This window comes from Sus scrofa, chromosome 3 (assembly GCF_000003025.6).
Source record: "Sus scrofa isolate TJ Tabasco breed Duroc chromosome 3, Sscrofa11.1, whole genome shotgun sequence".
In the NCBI taxonomy this organism is placed as follows: domain Eukaryota; kingdom Metazoa; phylum Chordata; class Mammalia; order Artiodactyla; family Suidae; genus Sus; species Sus scrofa.
The window spans coordinates 46,523,992-46,547,073 of record NC_010445.4 but is presented as its reverse complement, the minus strand read 5'-3'; the positions used below and the strand labels follow the sequence as shown (position 1 = coordinate 46,547,073).

General features: G+C 44.3%; 1 protein-coding gene across 2 annotated transcripts in view; it reads left to right on the top strand.

Annotated features, from left to right (window-relative positions):
• SEPT10 (septin 10) overlaps positions 397-23,082 on the top strand; it is a 62,540-nt gene continuing 39,854 nt past the window's right edge. Inside the window, exon 1 of one of the 2 annotated variants that reach the window (XM_021087089.1) lies at positions 397-516. In XM_021087089.1, coding sequence (XP_020942748.1) covers positions 490-516 — 27 coding nt within the window. In that variant the 5' untranslated portion in view covers positions 397-489. The remainder of the gene's footprint in view (positions 517-23,082) is intronic. The other variant, XM_021087090.1, reaches the window with a different exon arrangement.

Sequence of the window (23,082 nt, the reverse complement as noted above, 5' to 3'; positions counted from 1 at the left end):
CCTCTCCCCTCGGATCCCCTCCCCTCACCTCCTGGACCCCGCCCAGCCCCTCGCGTCACTGAAGCTACTGGACCCCTCTCCTCCCTCCATCCCGGGCTCCGCCCCTTTCCCCGGTCCCCTGCGCCATTCCGCCCGGCCCCCCCGCATCACTGAGGCCGCTGGACCAGTCTGCGGCCATCCCCGCCCCGCCTCTCCCTCCCGGGCCCCGCTCCTCGCCCCGCCCCCCGCGCCATCCGGCCTTGCCCCTCGGAGTCCCTGAGGCCACTAGACCCGCTTCGGCCATCCCCTCCCCGCCCCTCCCGGGCCCCGCCCCTCGCCCCACCCCCGCGCCATCCGGTCAGCTCCTCGCGTCACTGGGGCCGCTGGACCCCGCCCCTCCCGGCCCCTCCCGCCCCGCCCCTAGCGTCCCTCTGCCGCCGGCCGCCTAGCTCCGCCGGGAGCTGCCGCCGCGCCTCCCTGGCCCTCCGCCCGCCCAGCCCCGCCCGGACCATGGCCTCCGAGGTGGCGCGGCACCTGGTGAGTCCGCCAAGCCTACCCCACCCACCCCTGGACCCCCGCCCTCTTGTCTTGGCCCGCGGTCTGGCTGCCTCGGCGGGGCAGAACCGCTCCCTCCCCCCGGCCCCTCCCGGCTCTCGGCGGCCGGGGCTTTGCGGGGCTTCCCGTCGTCCCCGAAGTTGAGTCTGCAAGGAGGACGGTTTCTGTAACGGTCCCGGACGGACGAGAGCAGGGTGGACCCCTGACCCTGCGCGCTGGGCTCGGCCTCCCTGGCCCCAGTTAGAGCGGGTGTGGACCTCCTTGGGATTGGAGCCTTTTTTTCCCGCCTGGCGCCCTTGTGCGTTAAGAGAGCACGTGTGACTAATTTGTTCGGCGTCCTCTACCTTTTACGTTCCTTTGTACACTGACCTCATTTCAGAGTTAGCCCGGGGCTGGCATGGCAGTGCCAGAGTAGTGCCTGGCGATGCCGCTTCAGAGTAAGCCAGTTACGTTCATTGCATGGAGTTTTCCAGATGCCACGCGCTGTGGAAGGACCGCACCACTCTGAGGGCTGTGTATTTTGAAAGTTTTATTTTAACTTATGATGCTGTAACTCTCATGGTTGTATTCTGTGTAAAGAAAAGCTCTTTACGGCCTGAGACCAAAAAGTTGGAAAACTGCTGGTTTAAGCAATCTCCTAGACCAGAAGTTTAGCTTCTAGGAACCTGAGAGGTTGGGTGATGTGTTCAAAATCCCAGAGCCGGTTTCTCTCATGGAGCCTAGAGGGGGATTTTCCTCCTGATTCAGCCTAGGTCTTTTTCCTGTCTGTCCTGTGTTTAGAGAAGTCTCAGCTTTTCTGTCTGGACTGCCTTGTTAGAGTTGCTGTGTGCACGTGTGGGCGAGGAAAATGTGTTTTATAAATCTTGGTTCAGAGTGAACTTTAATCAGAGTTAAATTTGGGCTGACAGGAATTTAATTATTTAATTCCTGTTGCATTTCTTGTCAGTTGCTGTGTTTGTTTTGCAATAAGGCTACCTACCTTTAACTAAATTTGAAATAATTGTAGAGTCACGTGCAATTGTGAGAAATAATGGAATTCTCCTCTATCCTTTACCCATGATGCATAACATGATGCAAAACCATAGTAAAGACCACAACCAGAACATGGATGCTGACTCTGTGAAGAGAACTTTCCACCACCAGGAGATCCCTCCCTTGCTCAGTTGTAGCCACTTCATTTTCCTCTACCTCCTCCTTAACCCCTGACCACCACCAATCTGTCATTTCTGTAATTTTGTCACTTTAAGTCTGTTAGGTAATGGAATCACCCTGTATGTAACCTTTTGAGAATGGATGTTTTTCATTCAGCAGCATTCTCTGGAGATTCATTCAGGTTGTTGGAGGGATCATTAGATTGTTCCTTTTAATTGCTGAGTAGTATTACACTTTGAAGGACACCTCCTTTGCTTCTATTGTTGGGCTACTATGAGTAAAGTTGCTATAAACAGCCCTGTATGGTAACAATAATGTAGCATAAGGAAAACCCAAGTCTTCCATTCTCTGGAATTCAAATGGCAGTTGCATATTTAGTTTCATAAGAAACTGCTGGGAGTTCCCATTGTGGTGCAGCAGAAACGAATCCGACTAGGAACCACGAGGTTGTGGGTTCAATCCCTGGTCTCGCTCAGTGGGTTAAGGATCTGGCATTGCCATGAGCTGTGGTGTAGGTCACAGACATGACTAGGATCCTGCCTTGCTGTGGCTGTGGCATAGGCCAGCAGCACCAGCTCGGGTTAGACCCCTAGCCTAGGAACCTCCATATGCTGCAGGTGCGGCCCTAAAAGGACAAAAGAAAAAAAAAAAGAAACTGCTGAACTGTTTTGCAGATTTCTGTACCATTTCTTATTCCCACCAGCAGTGAGTGAGCGATCATTCTCTTCACATCCTCACACACTTGGTGGTCCTGTTTTTCTATGTAGATATTCTGATAGGTATGTAATGCTTATATTAGTTTTAGCTTGCATTTTTCTAATGGCTACAATGTTCAGCATCATTTTTTATGTGCTTATTTGCCATCTGTATATTCTCTTCAGTGAAATAACGCTTCATTTCTTTTGCCCATTTTCTTTCTTTCTTTTTTTTTTTTTAAACCTGTGGCATGTGGAAGTTCCCAAGCTAGGGGTTGAATCCAAGCTACATCTGCTGGCCTGTAGCATAGCCACAGCAATTCAGGATCCTCAACCCACTGAGTGAGGCCAGGGATTGAACCTGTGTCCTTATCATTCCTAGTCAGGTTCCTTAACCACTGAGCCACGAAGGGAATACCCTGCCCATTTTCTTTTTTTTTTTTTTTTTTTTTTTCGTCTTTTTGCTATTTCTTGGGCCGCTCCCGTGGCATATGGAGGTTCCCAGCCTAGGGGTTGAATCGGAGCTGTAGCCACCAGCGTACGCCAGAGCCACAGCAACGCAGGATCCGAGCCGTGTCTGCAACCTACACCACAGCTCACGGCAACGCCGGATCGTTAACCCACTGAGCAAGGGCAGGGACCGAACCCGCAACCTCATGGTTCCTAGTTGGATTCGTTAACCACTGCGCCACAACGGGAACTCCCCTGCCCATTTTCTAATTGGATTTTTTTTTTTTGCTCTTTTTAGAGGCTTTTAAAATATGTATTCTAGATACTGGTCTTTGATACGTGGTTTTCAAATGTTTTCTCTGTTTTGTTTTTTTCATCCTTTTAAAGAATCTTTTGCAAAGCAAATGCTTTTTAGTTTTGATAAAATCCATTTTATCTGCTTTTCCTCCTATAAATTGTACTTTTGGGGCCAAATCTATGAACGCTTTGCCTAACTTAAGAGTACCAAAGGTTTTCTCTTATATTTTCCTAAAAGTTTTATAGTTTGTTTTACATCCAAGCCCTTGACCCACTTTGAGTTACCTTTTGTGTAAGGTGAGAGACTTAGGTCAAGGGTCATTTTTGGTACCTGGATGCTCTAACAGTTGTTAAAAAGACTGTCTGTCCTCTAGTAAGTTGCTTTTCTACTTTTGTCAAAAATCAGTTGAATGTATTTGTGCAACTCTCTCTCTGAGTTCTCTATTAGCACAGTCTTGATTTCTTTAGCCATATAATGTCTTGAAATAAATAGACTGATTCCTTGCACTTTATTCTTATATTTCAAAAAATTTTGCCTTATTCTGTTTTCTTTGCTTTTCATTGAAAATTTTAAAATAGTCTTTTTTTTTTTGATCTTTTTGCCAATTCTTGGGCCGCTCTCACGGCATATGGAGGTTCCCAGGCTAGGGGTCGAATCATAGCTGTAGCTGCCGCCTACGCCAGAGCCACAGCAACGCGGGATCCGAGTCGCGTCTGCAACCTACACCACAGCTCACGGCAACGCCGGATCATTAACCCACTGAGCAAGGGCAGGGGCTGAACCCGTAACCTCATGGTTCCTGGTCGGATTTGTTAACCACTGTGCCACGACGGCAACTCCGAAAATTTTAAAATAGTTTTGTCTCTATCTACAAAGAATTTTCCTGGAATTTTGATAGATATTACATTAACTCTGTGTATCAATTTAGGGAGAATTGATATCTCTACCAGGTTGAGTCTTCCAACTAATGGACATGGTATTTCTCTCCATGTCTTTATATTTTCTTTGATTTCTTTTATCAGCATTATATAGTTTTCAGCACGCAAAGTCCTGTGTTTGTTTTGTTAGATTTACACTTATTTCTTTTTTTAGCAACTGTAAATGGTATTGTGTTTTTAATTTCATTGTCCACATTTCCATTATTAACATATAGAAATGGAGTTGAGTTCCCGTCGTGGCTCAGTGGTTAATGAATCTGGCTAGGAACCTTGAGGTTTCGGTTTCAATCCCTGGCCTCGCTCAGTGCGTTAAGGATCCAGCGTTGCCGTGAGCTGTGGTGTAGGTTGCAGATATGGCTCGGATCCCCCATTGCTGTGGCTCTGGCATAGGCGGCAACTACAGCTCCAATTCGACCCCTAGCCTGGGAACCTCCATATGCCACGGGATCGGCCCTAGAAAAGGCAAAAAGACAAAAATAAATAAATAAATAAATAAAAAGAAATGCAGTTGAGTTTTGTGTGTTTATCTTGTGTCCTTTAACCTTGCTGAATTAATTTATTTTAGGAGTTGGTATTACTGGTATATTTCTTGAGTTTTTCTACATGGAGAGTTATGTCATCTAGACATAGGTACAATTTTATTTCTTCCTTTCCAATTTGTATGTCTTTTCTTTATTTCTTTCCTGCCATTTTTTGCTGACTAGGATTTCTAGCGTTATTTGAATAAGAGGTGGTAAGAGAAGACATCCTTGCCTTGTTTGGGGGGAAAGAATCCAGTCTTTCTATCATTGCAGCAATAGGTTTTTGTTGTTGTTTTGTAGATGCTTTTTATCAGGTTCAAGAAAGATATTGGTCTGTAGGTTTTTTATGCTTTGATATCACAGTAGCATTAGTTTCATGTAACAAATCGGGAAGTGCCCCCATCTCTTCTGTTTTCTGGAAAAGATTGTGTAGAATTTGGTGTTCTTTAAATGTTTGGTAGGATTCTGGGGAAAATCACCTGGGCCTGGAAATTTCTTTTTTGAGAGTTTTAAACTTACAAATTTAAATTCCTTAATGGTTGTCTGACTAGTCATGTTATTTCACATTGGGTGAGTTGTGGTGGTATGTGGTTTTGTGATGTTTTCCTTCCAAGCTGTCAAATCTTTGTGCATAGAGTTATTCATAATATTCTCATTGTCTGTTTGATGTCTTCAGTGTCTGTAGTGATAGTCCTTGTTTCATTCCTGGTGTCTGGTAATTTGCATTTCCTGCCTTTTCTCTATCAGTCTTGCTAGAAGTTGGTCAATTTCATTGATCTTTTCAAAGAACTATTTCTGTGTTTCATTGGGTTTTCTCCATGTTTTTCTATTTTCAGTATAACTGATCTTTATTTCCTTTGCTTTGCTTGCTTCTGGTTTGTTTAGCTCATCTTTTTCTAAGTTCTTGAGGGGAGATCTTAGATTACTGATTTGAGACTTTTCCTCCTTTCTAATTTATGCACTTGATGTTATGAATTTTCCTCTCAACATGGCTTTAGCTGTGTCCTGCAGATTTTGGTATGTGCATTTTCATTTTCATTCTACTTTTATTTTTTAAAGAACTCTGTGTTCAGTCTCTCTCAATATTCTTAATGGGTTTTCAGATCTTTTTTTTTTTTCATAGAAGAGGACATTAAGACTCGAGGAGGTATTGTACAACACAGGGAATATAGCCAATATTTTATAGTAACTGTAAACAGAAAGTAACCTTTAAAAATTATTTTTTTGTTGTTTTTTTTTAAAGACTTAGAGGGGGAGTTCCTATCATGGCGCAGCGGAAATGAATCTGACTAGGATCATGAGGTTGCAGCTTCAATCCCTGGCCTTGCTCAGTGGGTTAAGGATCCGATGTTGCCATGAGCTGTGGTGTAGGTCGAAGATGTGGCTCAGATCCTGTGTTGCTCTGGCTCTAGCGTAGGCCGGTGGCTACAGCTCTGGTTCGACCCCTAGCCCGGGAACCTCCATATGCCTCTGGTGCAGCCCTAAAAAGACAAAAGACAAAAAAAAAAAAAAAAAAAAAAAAAGACTCATAGGGATTTAGCATATGCTCAAGGAATCACGGCTAGTAATGATGCGATCTGCTTTTGGCCATGTTGTGTCTGCCATTGTCTCCAGCATGTCCCCTATTAGTAACTGCATAAGGTTTATGTTTTAGAGATCTCGACTGTATCATTATTTACTGCTGACTATGATAGTGGATCTTGAAATGATGTTGACTACCTTTTCCTGTCTCCTGAGAAACACACTCATAATTTTCCACTTCTTCAGACTATCCTTACCAAAGCTTTTAAACGGTGCCCAAGTCTTTCCAATTTCTGTCTGCCTTTGTCATTTCCTTTTCAACTGTAATATGTCTGAACTCTTCTGTTTTTTAAGTATAGTTGATTTACAGTGTTGTGCCTTGTTTCTTTCTTAGTTATTAAGTGAAGATAATTTTTGTATCTTAGAAGTATCCTTCATTTGTTATACTTTCTATCTTGAACCTGTGACTTTTAATTGTTCTCTTTCCTATTCTGGAGTTAATTACCACCTCAGTGCCTTTGTCTTTCTCATCTGGAGAGACACCCCTTCCCACTGGTCCAGGTCCTGTAATCATCATAAGATAATGAAAGACCAGGTGTCTGTCCCACCTCCTCTGAAGCTTTCCCAGAGGGTTTTAACCTGTGACAGTCTGTTACACCGCTTGCTGGTTTGCCACCTAGTCATGTGTTTCCTTGCAGTAACTCCTGATTTACATTTTGTATTGTTACTTAATTTTTTGCGTCAATTAAATTTAAGTGAACCTTGCATCCCCCCCCAATTAAATGGTCTGTCTTCAGAAAAACCAACCTGTAACATTCTATGTATCCTTTATAGCCATGATTATAGATCTTTGAGGTGTTAATTATTTTTTATGTGGAAGATATGTTTACCTTGGTTCGTTTTATTCTTGTTAACGTGCATAAATTATAAGTTCTTAAAGGCAGCCAGGAACTGTTAGTTTGGGGTTATGTTCGAATGACCTTGAGATTTTCCCAGACTGATTTTGATCCTGACATGGTTCCAGACTGTAACTGTTTGTATTGATTTTTCTTTATTTATTTTGGTGTGTGGGGAAAGAGGAAGAAGATGTTTTAAATGTTTATATTTTACAACAGAAAAGATTTCCTCATCTCAAGAATATTTATTGGCCCTTCACTTTTTTTTTTTGGTCATACCCACAGCATATGGAAGTTTCCAAGCCAGGATCAAATCTGAGCCACAGCTTCGACCTATGCCACAGCTGCAGCAACACTGGATCCGTGGCCTTGCTCAGTCAGGGGAGGAGACTGAAGTCAGGAAAGTGGCAGCTCTGCCCCTGAGCCTGGGCAGCTAAGGCTGCGGAGCCTCTGATAGGAGGGGATAAAGATCTACCCTCACAGCTGAATTCTGTTCTGTTGACGGCTATCTAGAATCTTCTTTTGGTTAAACAATCTTAAGTATTCTCACAGCTTCACCTGCATCAGATGTAAACGCCAGCACGAGGCAGTTTAGTAGAGGTTGCATGGTAATCATTTAGTTTGTGAAGGATGTGTTTCGGTATTTCCAGAAGTAGAAATTATGTAGGAGGAATAGGGTTGTCTTCTGGGATATCAGACCTAAGTAATACAGTTGAAGTAGGAATTAAAATAATGCCGAATGTTGAAAAAATAAAACATACTTAGCGAGGAATAAGAAAGAGTTAAGGTTGGGGGAAAGGAGAAGAGGCCGTTTCTGTTTGAGGCGTGGGTATGAGGAAGGACCAGGAGGATGGTCTGGCCCTGAAGTGCCTTGCCGGGAATGATGGGTTCCCCAGCCCCTCCAAGCCAGTTTCAGGCAGCCTAATGTCACACAGCCACGGGGCTATCAAAGATGAGGGGGGAGAACTGCGGGGCATCTTCTGTGGCCTCCTTTTCCCTCTCCTCTGAAGAACCAGATTAAGTCTATCCTCTCCTCTATTTGGGCCGTGTTTATGGAGACAGGGAGGCATACTCGTTCTCCTGAGACCCTGTGATGTGTGCAGAAAGAGGTCATAGGTAGTGAAATACAAGGTGGAGAGTAGATGGCTCGATACCCTGAATGTGTTGTGATGGTCTGTACCCCAGTTTCTTCATGGACACATGTAAGTCATGCATAGAGAGGGGTATTTTCCCTTAGTCGAGTGTGTACCCTAGCTGGAATATTTCTTTGAGCTATTAATTAAGCCAGAATTGCTTAAATGAGTTTCAAAATTTAAAAAGCTGTGTTTATTATAAAGGAGCTTTGTTCTGAGACAGTTGTTAATTAGGGCTGTCCTGAATATGTGGGTGGGAAATTGTCCTCATTGCAAATGGGTAGCTAGTGTGCTCAGTGTGCAGGGCAGTGATTCAGGGCTTCAGAAGCAGAGACTTTGAGTTGTCCCCACCACCTTCTCTTGTGAAAGTACAACTAGCCCTGGGCAAGTTAGTCAGATGCCCAACACCTGGTGAGGTCTTGTGACTGGAGAAAGAAGTTGGATTAGAAGTGAGTGCAGGTGGGCAGTTGATTTAGGGTGAAGAGACTCGCGTGCAGGATGGGCGGGGCGGCTACAGAGGCAGGTGGGAAGTGTTCTATGCCAACATGACCTGTTTCAGGGTTTACCTGGAGTAGCATTTCTCTACCTCTTTTCATGATTGACCTTCTGGAGAAAAAATTAAATCTAAATCAAATACAGTTAATTAATAGTAGATTTAACTAGTCTTATTAAATGGATTCAATTAATTAAGTTCTTCCTAATGAGAAAAATTCAGTACCAATTCCAATACTGATACTAATACTAATTACAATAGTAATTCTGAAAATACTAAGAATTTTCAGATAGGGTTGGTTGAGCTTTCAAGGTCCATAAACTATTAATTTTTTTGGTCCCCCTGATGGTGAGGGGGATGCCTCCATTGAGAATACATGATCCAGAGTTATTCCTTCCAGGAATAGGGCAACAAGTGTGCTTTCTTCTTAGTCAGCCATGGTGAATGTGAAATCTTAGTCTAAGACTGTAAATAGTCTATATGTTACGGGTTAAATAAGCCATGTGTGAACCTACTCAGAACCTTAACTATAATACTGTTTCCATGGAAACTATTCTAAATCCAAGAAGCCTACTAAAATAAACTCTTGGAAAATACAACCTATACTTGAGATTGTGATTTGTACAAGCTTTAAATTATATAAAGAGTTGGAATTCCCATTGTGGCTCAGCAGGTTAAGAACCTGTCTAGTAACCATGAGGATGCAGGTTCGATCCCTGGCCTTGCTCAGTGGGATCCAGCGTTGCCCCAAGCTGTGCTATGAGTCCCAGATGCTGCTTGGATCTGGTGTTGCTGTGGCATAGGTCAGCAGCTCTGATTCGACCCCTAGTCCAGGAATTTCCATGTTCCATGTGGGGCCATCAATAAATAAATAAATAAATAAATAATTATATAAAGAGTGAAGCCATTTTGCAGTAGCTCAATATTGAGCTGAGTAGTAAAGGTAAAGATGGCCGTAGATTAGTAGAAAAGAAATACTTTATCATTGCAGCTCGGTCTATATACTCAACATTAAAATATGAGTTGCCTTTCAATTATATTTACCAATCATGAAAAAAAATAGCTTTAGGGAGTTCCCATTGTGGCGCAGCAGAAACAAATCAGACTAGTAACTGTGAGGTTGCGGGTTCAATCCCTGGCCTCGCTCAGTGGGTTAAGGATGCGGGTTTGCCGTGAGCTGTGGCGTAGGTCGCAGATGCGGCTCGGATCTGGCATTGCTGTGGCTATGGTGTGGGCCGGCAGCTGTAGCTCCGATTTGACCCCTACCTAAGCCTGGGAACTTCTATATGCCGCAGGTACAGCCCTTGAAAAAAAAAAAAAAGCAAAAAATAGCTTTAAAATTTAATGTATATTTTTTTTAAACTCAAGGGAACTTTAACCATTATTAACTTCCTTAGACATATCTTTACTTTTTTATTGGTCTGGTAATAAGTATTCTAGGTGTATTTTTGTGTGGAATACCACTGGGGTGGCTGAATGCTGCCTGTGCTGATGTGCGTGCACTGGGGCAGGTGACACCACTGGGGTGACTTAATGCTACCTGTGCTAACATGGGTGCACTGGGGCAGGTGCCTGACTTGCATTTTTCACACTTGTGCTCCCAACCCTTCCAGCCCAGGGCTTTTATCTCCATTTGGGTGCGTGAGGGTTAACCTTCTCAAAATGTGTTGAACAGACACTGTTTTGCTGATGTTGTGATGATACCTCCTTGCTCTAGGCCCTGGCACATGGCTTTGGCAGGTACTTAGTGCTTCAGACATTTGTATCTCTTGCCACCAGAAGCAGTTAATTTCAGCAGCCTTCTTTTTTTTTTTTTTTTTTTTGAACATTATTTATTTATTTATTTTTTCCTGCTGTACAGCATGGGGATCAAGTTACTCTTACATGTATACATTTTTCCCCCACCCTTTGTTCTGTTGCAATTTGAGTATCTAGACATAGTTCTCAGTGATACTCAGCAGGATCTCCATGTAAATCTATTCTAAGTTGTATCTGATAACCCCAAACTCCCAATCCCTCCCACTCCCTCCCTCTCCCGTAGGGCAGCCACAAGTCTATTCTCCAAGTCCATGATTTTCTTTTCTGTGGAAATGTTCGTTTGTGCTGGATATTAGATTCCAGTTATGTGATATCATATGGTATTTGTCTTTGTCTTTCTGGTTCATTTCACTCAGTATGAGATTCTCTAGTTCCATCCTTGTTGCTGCAAATGGCATTATGTCATTCTTTTTTATGGCTAAGTAGTATTCCATTGTGTATATATACCACATCTTCCTAATCCAATCCTCTGTTGATGGACATTTGGGTTGTTTCCATGTCCTGGCTATTGTGAATAGTGTCAGCAGCCTTTTAAAGCCATACACTTACACTGATGTCATGTTCACTCTTCTCTCTCGTGGCATGGGTCATTGAGACAGTTTCTGGGGACTCTCTGTTTTGGGAAAAGATAGGCTGCTTGTCATATAGTAACAGAGATTCTGTTGTGTGGGAAGAATGATAATTTACAGTTTCCATATATCTCTGAGAGCCTAAAGAAACTAATACCGAACTATAATTTAAACGGTTGGAGAAAATGTTCTAATCTCATTTTGTATTTGCATACTTCACTGTATATTTTTTTTATTGCTTCTCACAAATGATCATACATGTATTGTCTTAATAGTTTGTCTTCAGATAGTCTTTTAAGTTTTTGTTAGCTTCTTTTTCCCATATATTGACTATTTACTTGTAGTCGAAAAATATCGTTTAACCTTTTTATTAAGCTATAATTTATGTACAATGAAATTTACTCTTTTTAGTATAAAGTTCCATGAGTTTTGATGAATGAATACAGTTATGTAACCACAACCACAAAGAAAAATGTGGAACAGTTCCATCACCCTCCACTTCACCTTCCTCAGTGGTTTTTTGGCAGTCTTCCTCCTAATCTCTGACATCACTGATCACCTTTCTGCCTCAATTGCTTGATCTTTACCAGAGCATCACATATATGGGATTGCCATAGCCTTTGAGCTGCTTCTTTAGCTCAGAGCACTGCCTGGGAAGTTCATCCAAGTTGTTGCATGCTCCTCTTTATTGCCAAGTAGTATTCCTTTGAATGGATATGCCACAATTTAGTTTTGTCATCCATTTTCCAGTTGAAGATTATTTGGGCTGTTTCCAGTTTTTAACAGTTTGAAATAAAGTTACTATAGACATTTACATACAGGTTTTTATTTGAATATTAATTTTCATTTTACTAGGGTTGATATCTAGGAGTCATATTGGTGAGTGGGTATGGTAAGTGTGTTTTAACTTGAGAAACTGCCAAACTGTTTTCTAAAACATTTGTACCAATTTTTATTCCCACCAACCCTTGCTCTGCATTTTTTCCGGTATAGTCAATTAAAAAAAAAAAAGTCATTCTGGTAGGTATGTAGTGATGTCTTGTGTTTTAATTTGCATTTGTCTAATGACTTATGATGTTGAGCATCGTGTCAGGTGAATTTTTGTCATCCCTGTATCTTTGGTGAACAATCTATTCCAATCTTTTCCCATTTTTAAAATTGAGCTGTTGTCCTTTGAGTTGTATAAGTTTTAAAAACTGTAGATATTAATAAGTCTTTTATGAGATAAATGATTTACAGATATTTTATCTAAGTATGTATCTTTTTTTTTTCATTCTCTTGACAGTGTGTTTTGAAGAGCAGACTTTTTTTTTCCTTCCTTTTTTTTTTTTTTTTTTTTTTTTTTTGTCTTTTCTAGGGCTACACCCATGGCATATGGAGGTTCCCAGGCTAGGGGTCTACTCGGAGCTGTAGCCGCTGGCCTACACCAGAGCCACAACAACGCCAGATCCAAGCCACATCTGCGATCTACACTATAGAAGAGCAGACTTTTTTAGTTTATTAGATTCAATTTATCATTTTTCTCTTGTGGATCATGCTTTTGGTGTTGTAGCTAAGAAATATTTGCTTAACCTGAGGCTACAAAGATTTTATACTTTTTTTTTCTAGAAGTTTCAGCTCTACGATACATTTTGAGTTAATTTTTGTATGTGTGGAAAGGTTCAGGTTTTTTGCATATGGGGGTCCAGTTCTTCAGGCAAAAGACTGTTCTGTCTCCATTGAGCCGATTTGCCTCTTGTTGAATCTACTCCCCCCCGCCCTTCCCTCCTAGCCTGCTCTGGATTTCGGCCCTCCCTCCCCCTCACAGCATTTAGTACACTTTGCTTTCTCCTGACTCTTGAGGGGAGGAACCTCTGTGTGGGACAGAGGGTGGGGGGCGGCCTGTGGGGACTGTTTGAAAGCATCCTGTCTTTTATGGGCACCCTTGCAGCACGGAGCCGCAAGGGTGGTAGTTGCCCAGATTCCTTCTCTTTGCCACCCTGTCATTCACCTCCTTTCATGCTGAAATGTCCTTAACTTTGACAGCATGTGCGTGTCACCTCTCTGCTATCACCTCTGAAACGCCTCCTGCTTTGGGGCTTCCTGGGTCTCTAACATTAGGTCTGTGTCATTGCGGGGCGGTTTCGGCATCCTGCCTTCAGCTTTTGCCCTCCCTCCTTCAGTGTCCTGTTCTCCCTGGACTTTAGTCTCTCCTTCTAGTAGGGACACCTTGCCCAACAAGTCCCCCCTGTCATCTCAGTTTCCGAATTCCACCTGACCACAGGCCCTCCCTCCTTTTCACCCCATCAGGTGCCCCCAGGCCCATGGTTCCTTGGTCTTGATGCCTTTTCCCTTTCCTCACTCCCCCCATGCCCTCTAGTCCCTTGGCACCTAGCTTTGTCCATCCTTGTCATGTGCAAGTCCTGGCCACCTTGCTTGCTTCATCACTTTTTCCTGGCAGGCCCACACCCACATCAGCCAAACTGCACCGACTCCACTCGCGTCCTCACAACTGGACGTGATAGAGGAACACAGTGCTGGGTGGTCTGCCTTCGCGCTGTGACCACTGGACTCGAGAGGGCTTGATGCTGCCGCAAGGTTGCAGCTCACGTTCCATGTTCATGCACCCTGTCATCCTTCTAGGTTGAGGGCTGACAAATGCTTTGTTTAAAGGGCCAAAGAGCAAACATCTTCAGCTTTGTTAGCCGTATGGTCTCCTTTACAACTGCATCTCTACACTGTGTCCTGAAAGCAGCTACATACTGTGGGTCCAGGAATGGGAATGGTACTCGCTACCCCTAAATGCTTTCTTCAAGACCTGCCTTCCAGGATGCCACACTTCACTGGACTTTCTGTGCCCTCTTTGGCTGTTCCGTCTCAGTCTCTTGGTCTGGTTGCTCCTTAGTCCCCAACCTGTAAATGTTGGAGTCCCCCCAGGGCTCAGTTCTGGGATCCCTTCTCTTTCCTAAGGACCTCCACTCCCTGGGTGAGTCAACTCGGCCACAGCATTGAACACTCACTGTAATTGATGACCTCACACTTGTTACTTCCAGCCTGAGTATCTCTCCATCTTGACCTGTGTATCCAGCTGCCTACTCAGCACTTTCCCTTGAGTGCCCAACAAGAATTTCTAATTTAACATATTCCAAAGAAGACTGACCTTCCCTAATCCCCTCCTTCTACTATCTCTCCACTTCCAGCAAATGGAGGCTCCCTCCTCCCCTCCCTGTTGCTTAAGCCCAAGACTTGGGAACCATTCTCCACATCGCCCCACATTCTACACTGAACCTCAGTAGTCTCTCTTGGCTCACCCTCGGAGATAGAATGACTGCATCTTATCTCCCTCACTGCTGACATGCTGCCGCCATCTCCTTCCTGGATTAATGCAGTAGCCTCGTAACTCATCTCCTTGCTTCTGCCTTGCCATCCTCCAGTCTCCTCTCGGCACAGGAGCTGTAGTGAACTCTTCAATACAAAGATAGTGCATGTCCCTTTATGCTAAACCCTTTCAAGCCAAATGCTCACAGTAAGCCCCAAGAACTCTGCATGGTCTGGCACCACTCTGCCTCCCTCCGCTCAGCCTGTTTGCTGCCTTGAGAACAAAAGCACATGCCTGCCTCAGGACCTTTGCAGCTTCCATTCCCTCTGCCTGGAATGCTCTTCCTTCAGCTGCTTCTCCTGCTCTGTTCCCTCTGCTCCTTCTGGTCTTTGCCAAACTGTCACCTTCCCCAACCACCCTGTTCGCAGTAGTGCCCCTCACCCATGCCTCCTACTCATTTCCTAGTCCCACCCCTCGTCCCTGCCTTCACTTTCTTTCTTTCTTTTTTTTTTCTTTTTTGGCTGCCCCCATGGCATTTGGAAGTTCCCAGGCCAGGGATCGAACTCCTGCCACAGCAATGACAATGCCAGATCCTTAACCCATTGAGCCACAAAGAAACTCCTTATTTTTCTTGACTGCATTTATTATTCTTTACCATCTCATCAGAGCAGTCTTTACTTTGATTTTTTGCCCGTCTTCCCCTAACTAGAATGGAAGCTCCAAAATGGCTGTTTTTTGGTTTTTTTTGTTTTTTTTGTTTTCCTATTTTGTTAAGTTATTCAGCCCCAGTGCCTAGGGCAGGTCTTGGAATATAGTAGGCACTCAATACATATTTGTTGAATAAATGCATTTTTATAGAAATTTTAGGAAGACATCCTCTCTTTTTCTACTTTAGTCTTTGTTAAATTCACATAAGTGGTAATATTAGTGGATATCAAGAAGAACAGGAAATATTTACTCCCTCAAGAACCAAACTGTCTATATACTCACTTATATGTATAAATAATTCTTACTTGTAACCATGGTGCCAATAAAGTTTTATATTCTTTTCTGCCAATTAATGTCACATGTAATTTCTCTTAATTTTTGTGATTATTGCTTCTAATTTTTGTAGAAATATTTCCCATAGCCAATATTTCAATATAGACTCATAGTATATGTAACTTTATCCTTCCTTTTGAAGATTTGTCTTTCTCTGACTTACAAAATTGGGATGTTAACTTCTAAACTTTTACCAGTAACATGGTATTAACTGTTCAGTCTGAAAAGTAAACCTAACTGGCTTAGTGAGTTGGACTGGGTTTTCAGTGCTTATCAGTGTAGAAGGATACATGTCTTCTGGAAGCAGTGGACACTTTAAGAGAAATGGGAACTACCACTGTATTTGTTTTCAATAATGATGTAAAAATTACCCCAGATTAATTATACACTGAATATGCGAGTGATTAGCTGGACACTCCTTGAGGAATCCAGGGGCCCAGAGGAACCTTAAAGTCACATTTTCTTTCCCGACAAGCAGTGACATCTATTGGTCTGAGACTCTTGGAGGTGCTCTTGGCCTTGTTCTCCGGCAGAGTGAATGCCCAGGGGCCTTTTCCAGCCTCACCTCTCCTGCTGTCTCCCTTGTACTTAAACTTTGGCCTCCTTAGGCAAGCTTGTACTGCTTCCAGCCCCACCAAGTGTGCATGTGTGCTTTTGCACACATTGGACTTCTCTGTCTCCTCTTCTTGTTTGCTAGAAAATTTCCTTCAAGTCTCAGCTTGAGCCTCTTTTTGGCAGTGCACTCTCTGACTGCTCGAATTTAGATTGCAAAGATAAGACTTATTCACCTCTGAGCCTCAGTGCCTGGGGTCCTGAAAAATGTAGGCCTTCCAGTAAATACTGTATATAATTGTGGAATAATTGAAAAGCAACATGTGTCCACAGACCTCACACTCATTTCACAGTCATCTTTTCTTCCCCAAATGCTCCTCGTCGATTTTAACCTTTTACTTTTAATGAGTTTCCCTTTCCTAAATAAATGACTTCTCAATTTTTAAAAATTTATTTTATTAGTGAGGTTGCACACAGACATTCTTTATTGGCCTTTTTTTTTTGGCCACCCGTGGCATATGGAGTTCCCGGGCCTGGGATCAGATCCTAGCACAACCCTGGATCCTTAACCCACTGTGTTGGACTGGGGATCGAACCTGCCAGGGTCCGAACCTGCATCCCAGCGCTGCAGAGACACAGCACCATAGTGGGAACTCCTGACCTCTCAAATTTAATTGACTTATTTATCACCAAGCTTGCCTGGGACAAGCTCCCTCTCTCAGAAATTCACCCTGCTTACTTTTCTTTTAAATAAGCCTCCCCACTTGAAGGTGGTACAGTTTTGCGGTGTCTTCTCTAATCCACCTTGTCTACACTTGCAGTTTCCATGACTCATTCTTTATTCTCCATCACCTCACATTCTTTTTCCTCATCGCTTGCTCACAGGGATTTGGTCATACTGTCTGAGTTGAAAGTGACCTTAGATCAGGGCAGGAATTAGCTCCACAGTTTGCCCAGCCAGCACCGAGCTCTTCCCTGGTAGCTACCTCACTCTTGTTAGGCCTTCAGGAGTTTCTCTTTGTTGTGTCAAATCTGCCTCTCTAGTCCGTCCATTCATGGATCCTAGTTTTTCCCTTGGGAGATTCGTCTCCATGACACAGACTATAGATGTTTGAATATACTTTGCTATGCCTTGATGGTGCAATAGATAATGATGTGGGGTAAAAGTAAGATTTCCTTAACTCACACGGAACTAGAAAGTAATTTTAGAAGGCATGAAAACTTCTGTGTAGGGCGTGAAACCATAAAAAGAACTTGGAAAAAATTTAGATTCATTAAAAAAAAAAACTTGAGGTGGAAAGATTTTTCTGAACATTGCATTTAAGGAAGAAACCTTAACAGAAAAGATTGCTAGATTAAACTCTACAGAAATCAAGAATATCAGTGACAAATCAGGAAAAGACATTTGTAATACACATAACAAGCATGGAGTTATATGGAACTGCTCTTGTTAATCAGAGAAAAAAAAAGAACATACCCTGATAGGCACTTGGGGATGTATGAAAATATACTATATGCTTAAAAGGCCAGTAACCTGAAAAAAAGTTCAAAATACCAGAAATCAACTTAAGATTTCACTTTTTGCCTAACAAATTGACACTTCAAAATTGTTAACACCCTGGAGTTCCCTTCTTGGCACAGCGGAAAAGAATCCCACTAGAATCCATGAGGATGTGTGTTTGATCCCTGGCCTTTCTCAGTGTGGGTCAGGGATCCAGTGTTGCTGTGAGCTGTGGTGTAGGTCACAGACATAGCTCGGATCTCGCAGATGTTGTGGCTGTGGTGTAGACCGGCAGCTATAGCTCCGATTCGACCTCTAACCTGGGAACTTCCATATGTTCCCAGGCGCAGGTGCGGCCCTAGAAAGCAAAAAAAAAAAATTTTAATACGCTCTGTATTGATGACTGTGTAATGAAATGGACACTTTATTTTTACTCTGACTGGGAATTACGTTCGAGGGATTTATCATGAGGAAACTACCAGACGTACACAGTGAGCCTTGCTTGGGGGTGGGAGCGGGGTGTGTGTGGATCCTCTGAGAAGCTGATGCTGAAGAGTGTTAGAGATTGACTGGGAGGGTGGGGGTGGAAGCAGGGCTGGAGAGGTACAGCTGCAGCCCCAGCTGCAGGTGGTGATGCCTTGGAAGGAATGAGCTTCAGATTTCTGGATTCCTGCAGAGAGAGCCCCACAGGCTGTGTGGGTCTGGCTGAGTCTGGGCTGGCCTGGTGTCTGTCAGGGCAGCCTCCATGGGGCACACGGGCTGGGACCCTGACACCCCCACTGTGCTCGGTCCCTGGCTCGGGCTGCCTGGGAAGAGAGTGACCTAGGGTCCTGTCCTGAGGACCCTGGAGTCTGTTGGCTTTCTGTGTAGCCGAGGAGATTTCTTATTGAAGGGACCTCTGCACACCCCTTTGGCCTCCACAGAGGGACTGTTCACGTAGTGTTATTAAGGGTACACAATTCAAAGTGATATTTTTTTCCTGTAATAAACATAAGAGACTGCTTTTCTGATGGGAGGGAGTAGTTTTAAAATAAAATTGCATGTTTATTTTAAGCAGCTACACACATATTACTATAAGGGTTTTTTTGAACTTAAAATCCCTCCTCATATGAATTACTATCAAGAATTTCCCTGTCTTGATAACCTTTTGTGGTTTTGGAGGTGATGGCAAAATTGAAGTGTGATTTTGGTGGGCCTTGGCCTGCCCTAAGCGGCCCCAGAGATACCGGGCAGCTCCTTGTCTTGCTGATTTCAGTCGGAGTCCTTTTTTTCCCCCTGGTTGTAATTAATATCTTCTTCTAGAATCATCCTCTGCATAATTTGAATAAGGTCATTTTACTACTGGTTTTTAGGAAAATTTTTAGATCAGCATATTAACTTTATTTTAAGGCTTACTTAAGCTGAGGATTTAATAAAATGATTTTAAATAATGAGTCTGTGGACTCTTTCAAAGTATTGTTTTAAGCCAAAGAACCCTGACCTCAAGACCCATAAAATAGGTCCAGATGACTGTTTTGACTATAGTCAAAATGAAATTTTTTATTCTTTTCTCTCTTACTTTTTTTTTGGACTAAAGAACTCTAAGAAGCACTGAAGGACAATTTGAAAACTTTGGTTCTATTTCTTGGATTAGCTTTACAAAGATAAAAGCTGTGGGAAAGCAAAGTTAAAATGAAGCTATTGTAGACCAAGTGGTGACTGTTTTCCTCCAGGGCTCATTGTTCTGTCCGGAGAGAGGCTCAGAGGCAGTCACAGGACTGTTTCCAGGAGCCTCTGAAGAGCTGTCAGGAAATCTCGGGTCTTGTCAGGAAAGAGTCCCTGCTAGGAAAACGGTCACCCCCAGCCTGTCTCTAGGGGACCCCCAGGACAGGTTGTGTGCCTCCTCTGTTGTGCTGCCATGCCCCCCAAACTGCAGTGTTGAGGAAGGTGGACAGCCTACCCCAGTGTTCTGGCACTGTTTTCTGTGATTTTGTATAAAGCACAGCTTTAAAAACGTTAGACTTTGCCAGCAGTTACAGGTGCTGAATATGTGTTTTCTTTCTAGGATGTAGGTGCACAGCTTTAAATACATGTATGTTTGTGCATGTACAGTGGCATTTAAAATAAAAGCTACGGACTGTCATCAAGCGTAAATGGTGACTTTGTCAGTCTTCTTTGTGCCCTGGAATGAGAACTGATTGCCTCTTAGGAGCCTGTGTTTCTCCTAGATAAGGTCTTAAGCTCAAGAGCTGTGTCTTTTCCTCCTGAAACCATTTCCAGCACAGGATTTGCACATACTGGAATTCCACTTCCGGATTTATTTATTTTTTGCCTTTGGGGGGCCACACCCAGAGCACATGGAAGTTCCCAGGCTAGGGGTTGAATCAAAGCTATAGCTGCTGGCCTGTACCACAGCCACAGCAACACCATATCGGAGCCGCATCTATGACCTATGTACACCGCAACTTGTGGCAACTCTGCATCCTTAAACCACTGAGCAAGGCCAGGGATCAAACCCATGTCCTCATGGATACCAGTCGGTTTTGTTACCACTGAGCCACGACGGGAACTCTTAGATTTCTTTAAATTTAGGGTTGCCACTAGAGGGACTGGGTCACCTCCTTTCCCCTTATTATTTACATTTGATAATGTCTTGTTAATTTATTAACACTTCATTCTAAAACCTGTTTTGGAAGTCTGACTAGTCAGGTAGCACCAGTGGAAAATATTAAAAAGCGCTATTCATAATACTTCCATGTGACTCATTTGTATTTCCTGATCAAGTTATCCACAGAGATTTTTAAGTAGGCTTTTGGGCAGTGTTCAGAAACACAGGAAATGGGGCGTTTCCATTGTGGTTCAGCAGTTAATGAGCCTGACTAGTATCCATGAGTACTTGGGTTCAATCCCTGGCCTCGCTCAGTGGGTTAAGGATCTGGCGTTGCCGTGAGCTGTGGTGTAGGTCACAGACGCAGCTTGGATCCTGCGTTGCTGTGGCTGTGGTGTAGGCCAGCAGCTATAGCTCCAACTGGACCCTTAGCCTGGGGGGACCTCCATGTGCCTCAGGTGCGACGCTGAAAAAAAAAAAAAAAGAAAAGAAACACAGGAATTGAATTAACGAAAGTGGATATTTGATATGAACTTACATAAATGACAGAAATGTAACCTCAGTTTTATTAGTCAAAGCTTAATGAGGAATGTATTTTAATTTTTTCCAAGTGAATTTACTGCTTCCCACATAGCATTTCACAAAAATCTAGCTGAGCAATCCACTATATAAACTAACCCCAAAACTGCTTTCTTACTGTCATTTTTTTAAAGATTAATTTTTTATGGCCACACTCCTGGCATATGAAGCTTCCAGACCAGGGGTTGAATCCAAGCTGCAGCTGTGACCTACACCACAGCTACAACAATGCCAAATCCTTAGCCCACCGCTCTGGGCAGGGGATTAAAACTGCACCTCTACAGTGACCTGAGGCACTGCAGCAAGAACTTCAAGATTAATTTTCTTGAAAGTCTGTAATTGCAACATGGCAGGGAGGGTCTGCTCTTTCTGGTTCCTTCCCAGCGGCTTGCTCAGGGCTCTGGGCTGGCAGCTTCCCTGGTGCCTTGTGTCCTTTATGGCAAGTCTGACCCCAGGGCCCTCCAGGCTTTGCCTGCTGCTCTGCCACCTCTGCAGTGCTCTTTGCCTCTTCCTAGCTTTGCAGCAGGAGACAGTAAGCCCTTTGTTTCCACCAGACTCTTGACTTCCTGAATGCTGCCTCCCTTCTGGTGCTCAGGGATTTTTTTTCTACATTAACCACCACCTCGCCACTCCATCTGATGCTGCTTGCTCCTCCCGGGCCCAGGGCAGTGCTGCCTCCCCTTCTCTTGCGTGTCAGCAAAACCACAGCTCGTCTCAGGGGAGGGACACACTCTGTGGCCCATGTTGCCCACATGACCCAGTGACGGGTGGGCAGGGAGCTGATTGTGCAGTTTGAGCCACACCAAACTGGGCCAGTTCTGGTGGGCTTTGCAGCACTGTGTACCTTTTCCACCTGTCAGAGCGCAGCCAGGGCTGAGCCAGCCGCCCCTCCCTGGGCCTTGGCTGTGTGCTCTTCGGGGGCTGCTTCCCAGACGCCAGAGCTTTCAGGTCAAGCAGTGTGCTCAGCTGGCTGTGCAGGCTTTGGGCTCACTGTGTGTCCTTCAAAAGCTGGCCCAGAGGAAGGGGGTTCTCAGCCCTCTGTAGGGCGTACTTGTGACTTGTCCCGTGTGTGTGTGTGTGTGTTTGGGGGGAGTTACATTCTCAGTCCCAGCATGTGGGGGGAGGGGTGGTTGGAGGTGCCCCCCCCTTCTCCTTCATCCCACATGTGATCATTGTAGTTAGAGACTAGGGCCCACTTCGGCCAAGACAGCCTCAGCCTGTTGTGTGTTCACAGAGCAGAGTGCTGGCCTGGGGAGGGAGGTAGCGTGCCCACTGGTCGAACAGTCTCCTGGGTAGAGAGAGGGAAGAAAACACCTACTGCAGAGCATGGATCATTTATGGTGGATGTGGACAAGAGGCAGAGGCTGCCCATTCATAGGGTCAGTGGGCATCCTGCCCCCAGCGCAGAGCATTGTGCAGCTCCTGGGAACCGTGGGTGCGAGCTTGCTTATCCTGCTTTCTTCTTCGTTTCTTTCTTTTTTTTTTTTTTTGCTTTTTAGGGCCGAAGCCACAGTGTGTGGAGGTTCCCAGGCTAGGGGTAGAATCAGAGCTGCAGCTGCGAGCCTACACCACAGCTCACAGCAACTCTGGATCCTTAACCCCCTGCGCAAGGCCAGGGATCAAACTTGCGTCCTCATGGGTCCTAGTTGGATTTGTTTCTGCTACTCCACAATGGGAACTCCTCCTGCTGTGTTCTCTCCATTTTTTTCTTACTACATCGATGTTAATATTACTTTTTTATTTTTTATTTTTATTTGGCGGCACCATGGCACATAGAAATTCCCAGACTAGGGATCAAACCTGAGCCACAGCAGCAACCCAGGCTGCAACAGTGACAAAGCTGGATCATTAACCTGCTGCACTACGAGAAAATTCCATCGTTGCTTTTTTATTTTTATTTATCTATTTAGTCTTTTTAGGACTGCACATGTAGCATATGGAAGTTCCCAGGCTAGGGGTCGAATTGGAGCTATAGCTGCTGGCCTTCACCACAGCCACAGCAATGCAGGATCCGAGCCATGTGTGTGACCTACGCCACAGCTCACGGCAATGTCAGATCTTAACCCACTGAGTGAGGCCAGGGATCGAACCTGCATCCTCATGGATACTAGTTGGGTTCTTTAGCACTGAGCCACAACAGGAACTCCCAGTGTTGCTTCCATTTCCCCACTATCTTGTGCCCCACTCCAGAGCAGAACAGTTGTGCCACTGAGGCACCTTGGTTACCTCCTTCTCCCCTTCTTGTACGTGGTCTGCACTTGGTGCAGCAGAGGGAACACCAGCTTTGCAGTCAGGGTAGACCTGTGCCTGTAGCTTCCTGGCTTGTATGGTTTACAGTGACTTCCCACCTTAGAAAATCCTGGTTTTCTGGTGCAGGCTGTGGGAGTGGAATCCATGTTGCTCAGATCTGCTGTGAGGATCCCAGGAGGGTATGTCCTTTGTGGCTCGCCTGGTGACAGATAGGGGTCTGTAGGTAATAATTCTCTGTTAATTGGGAACTAAGAGG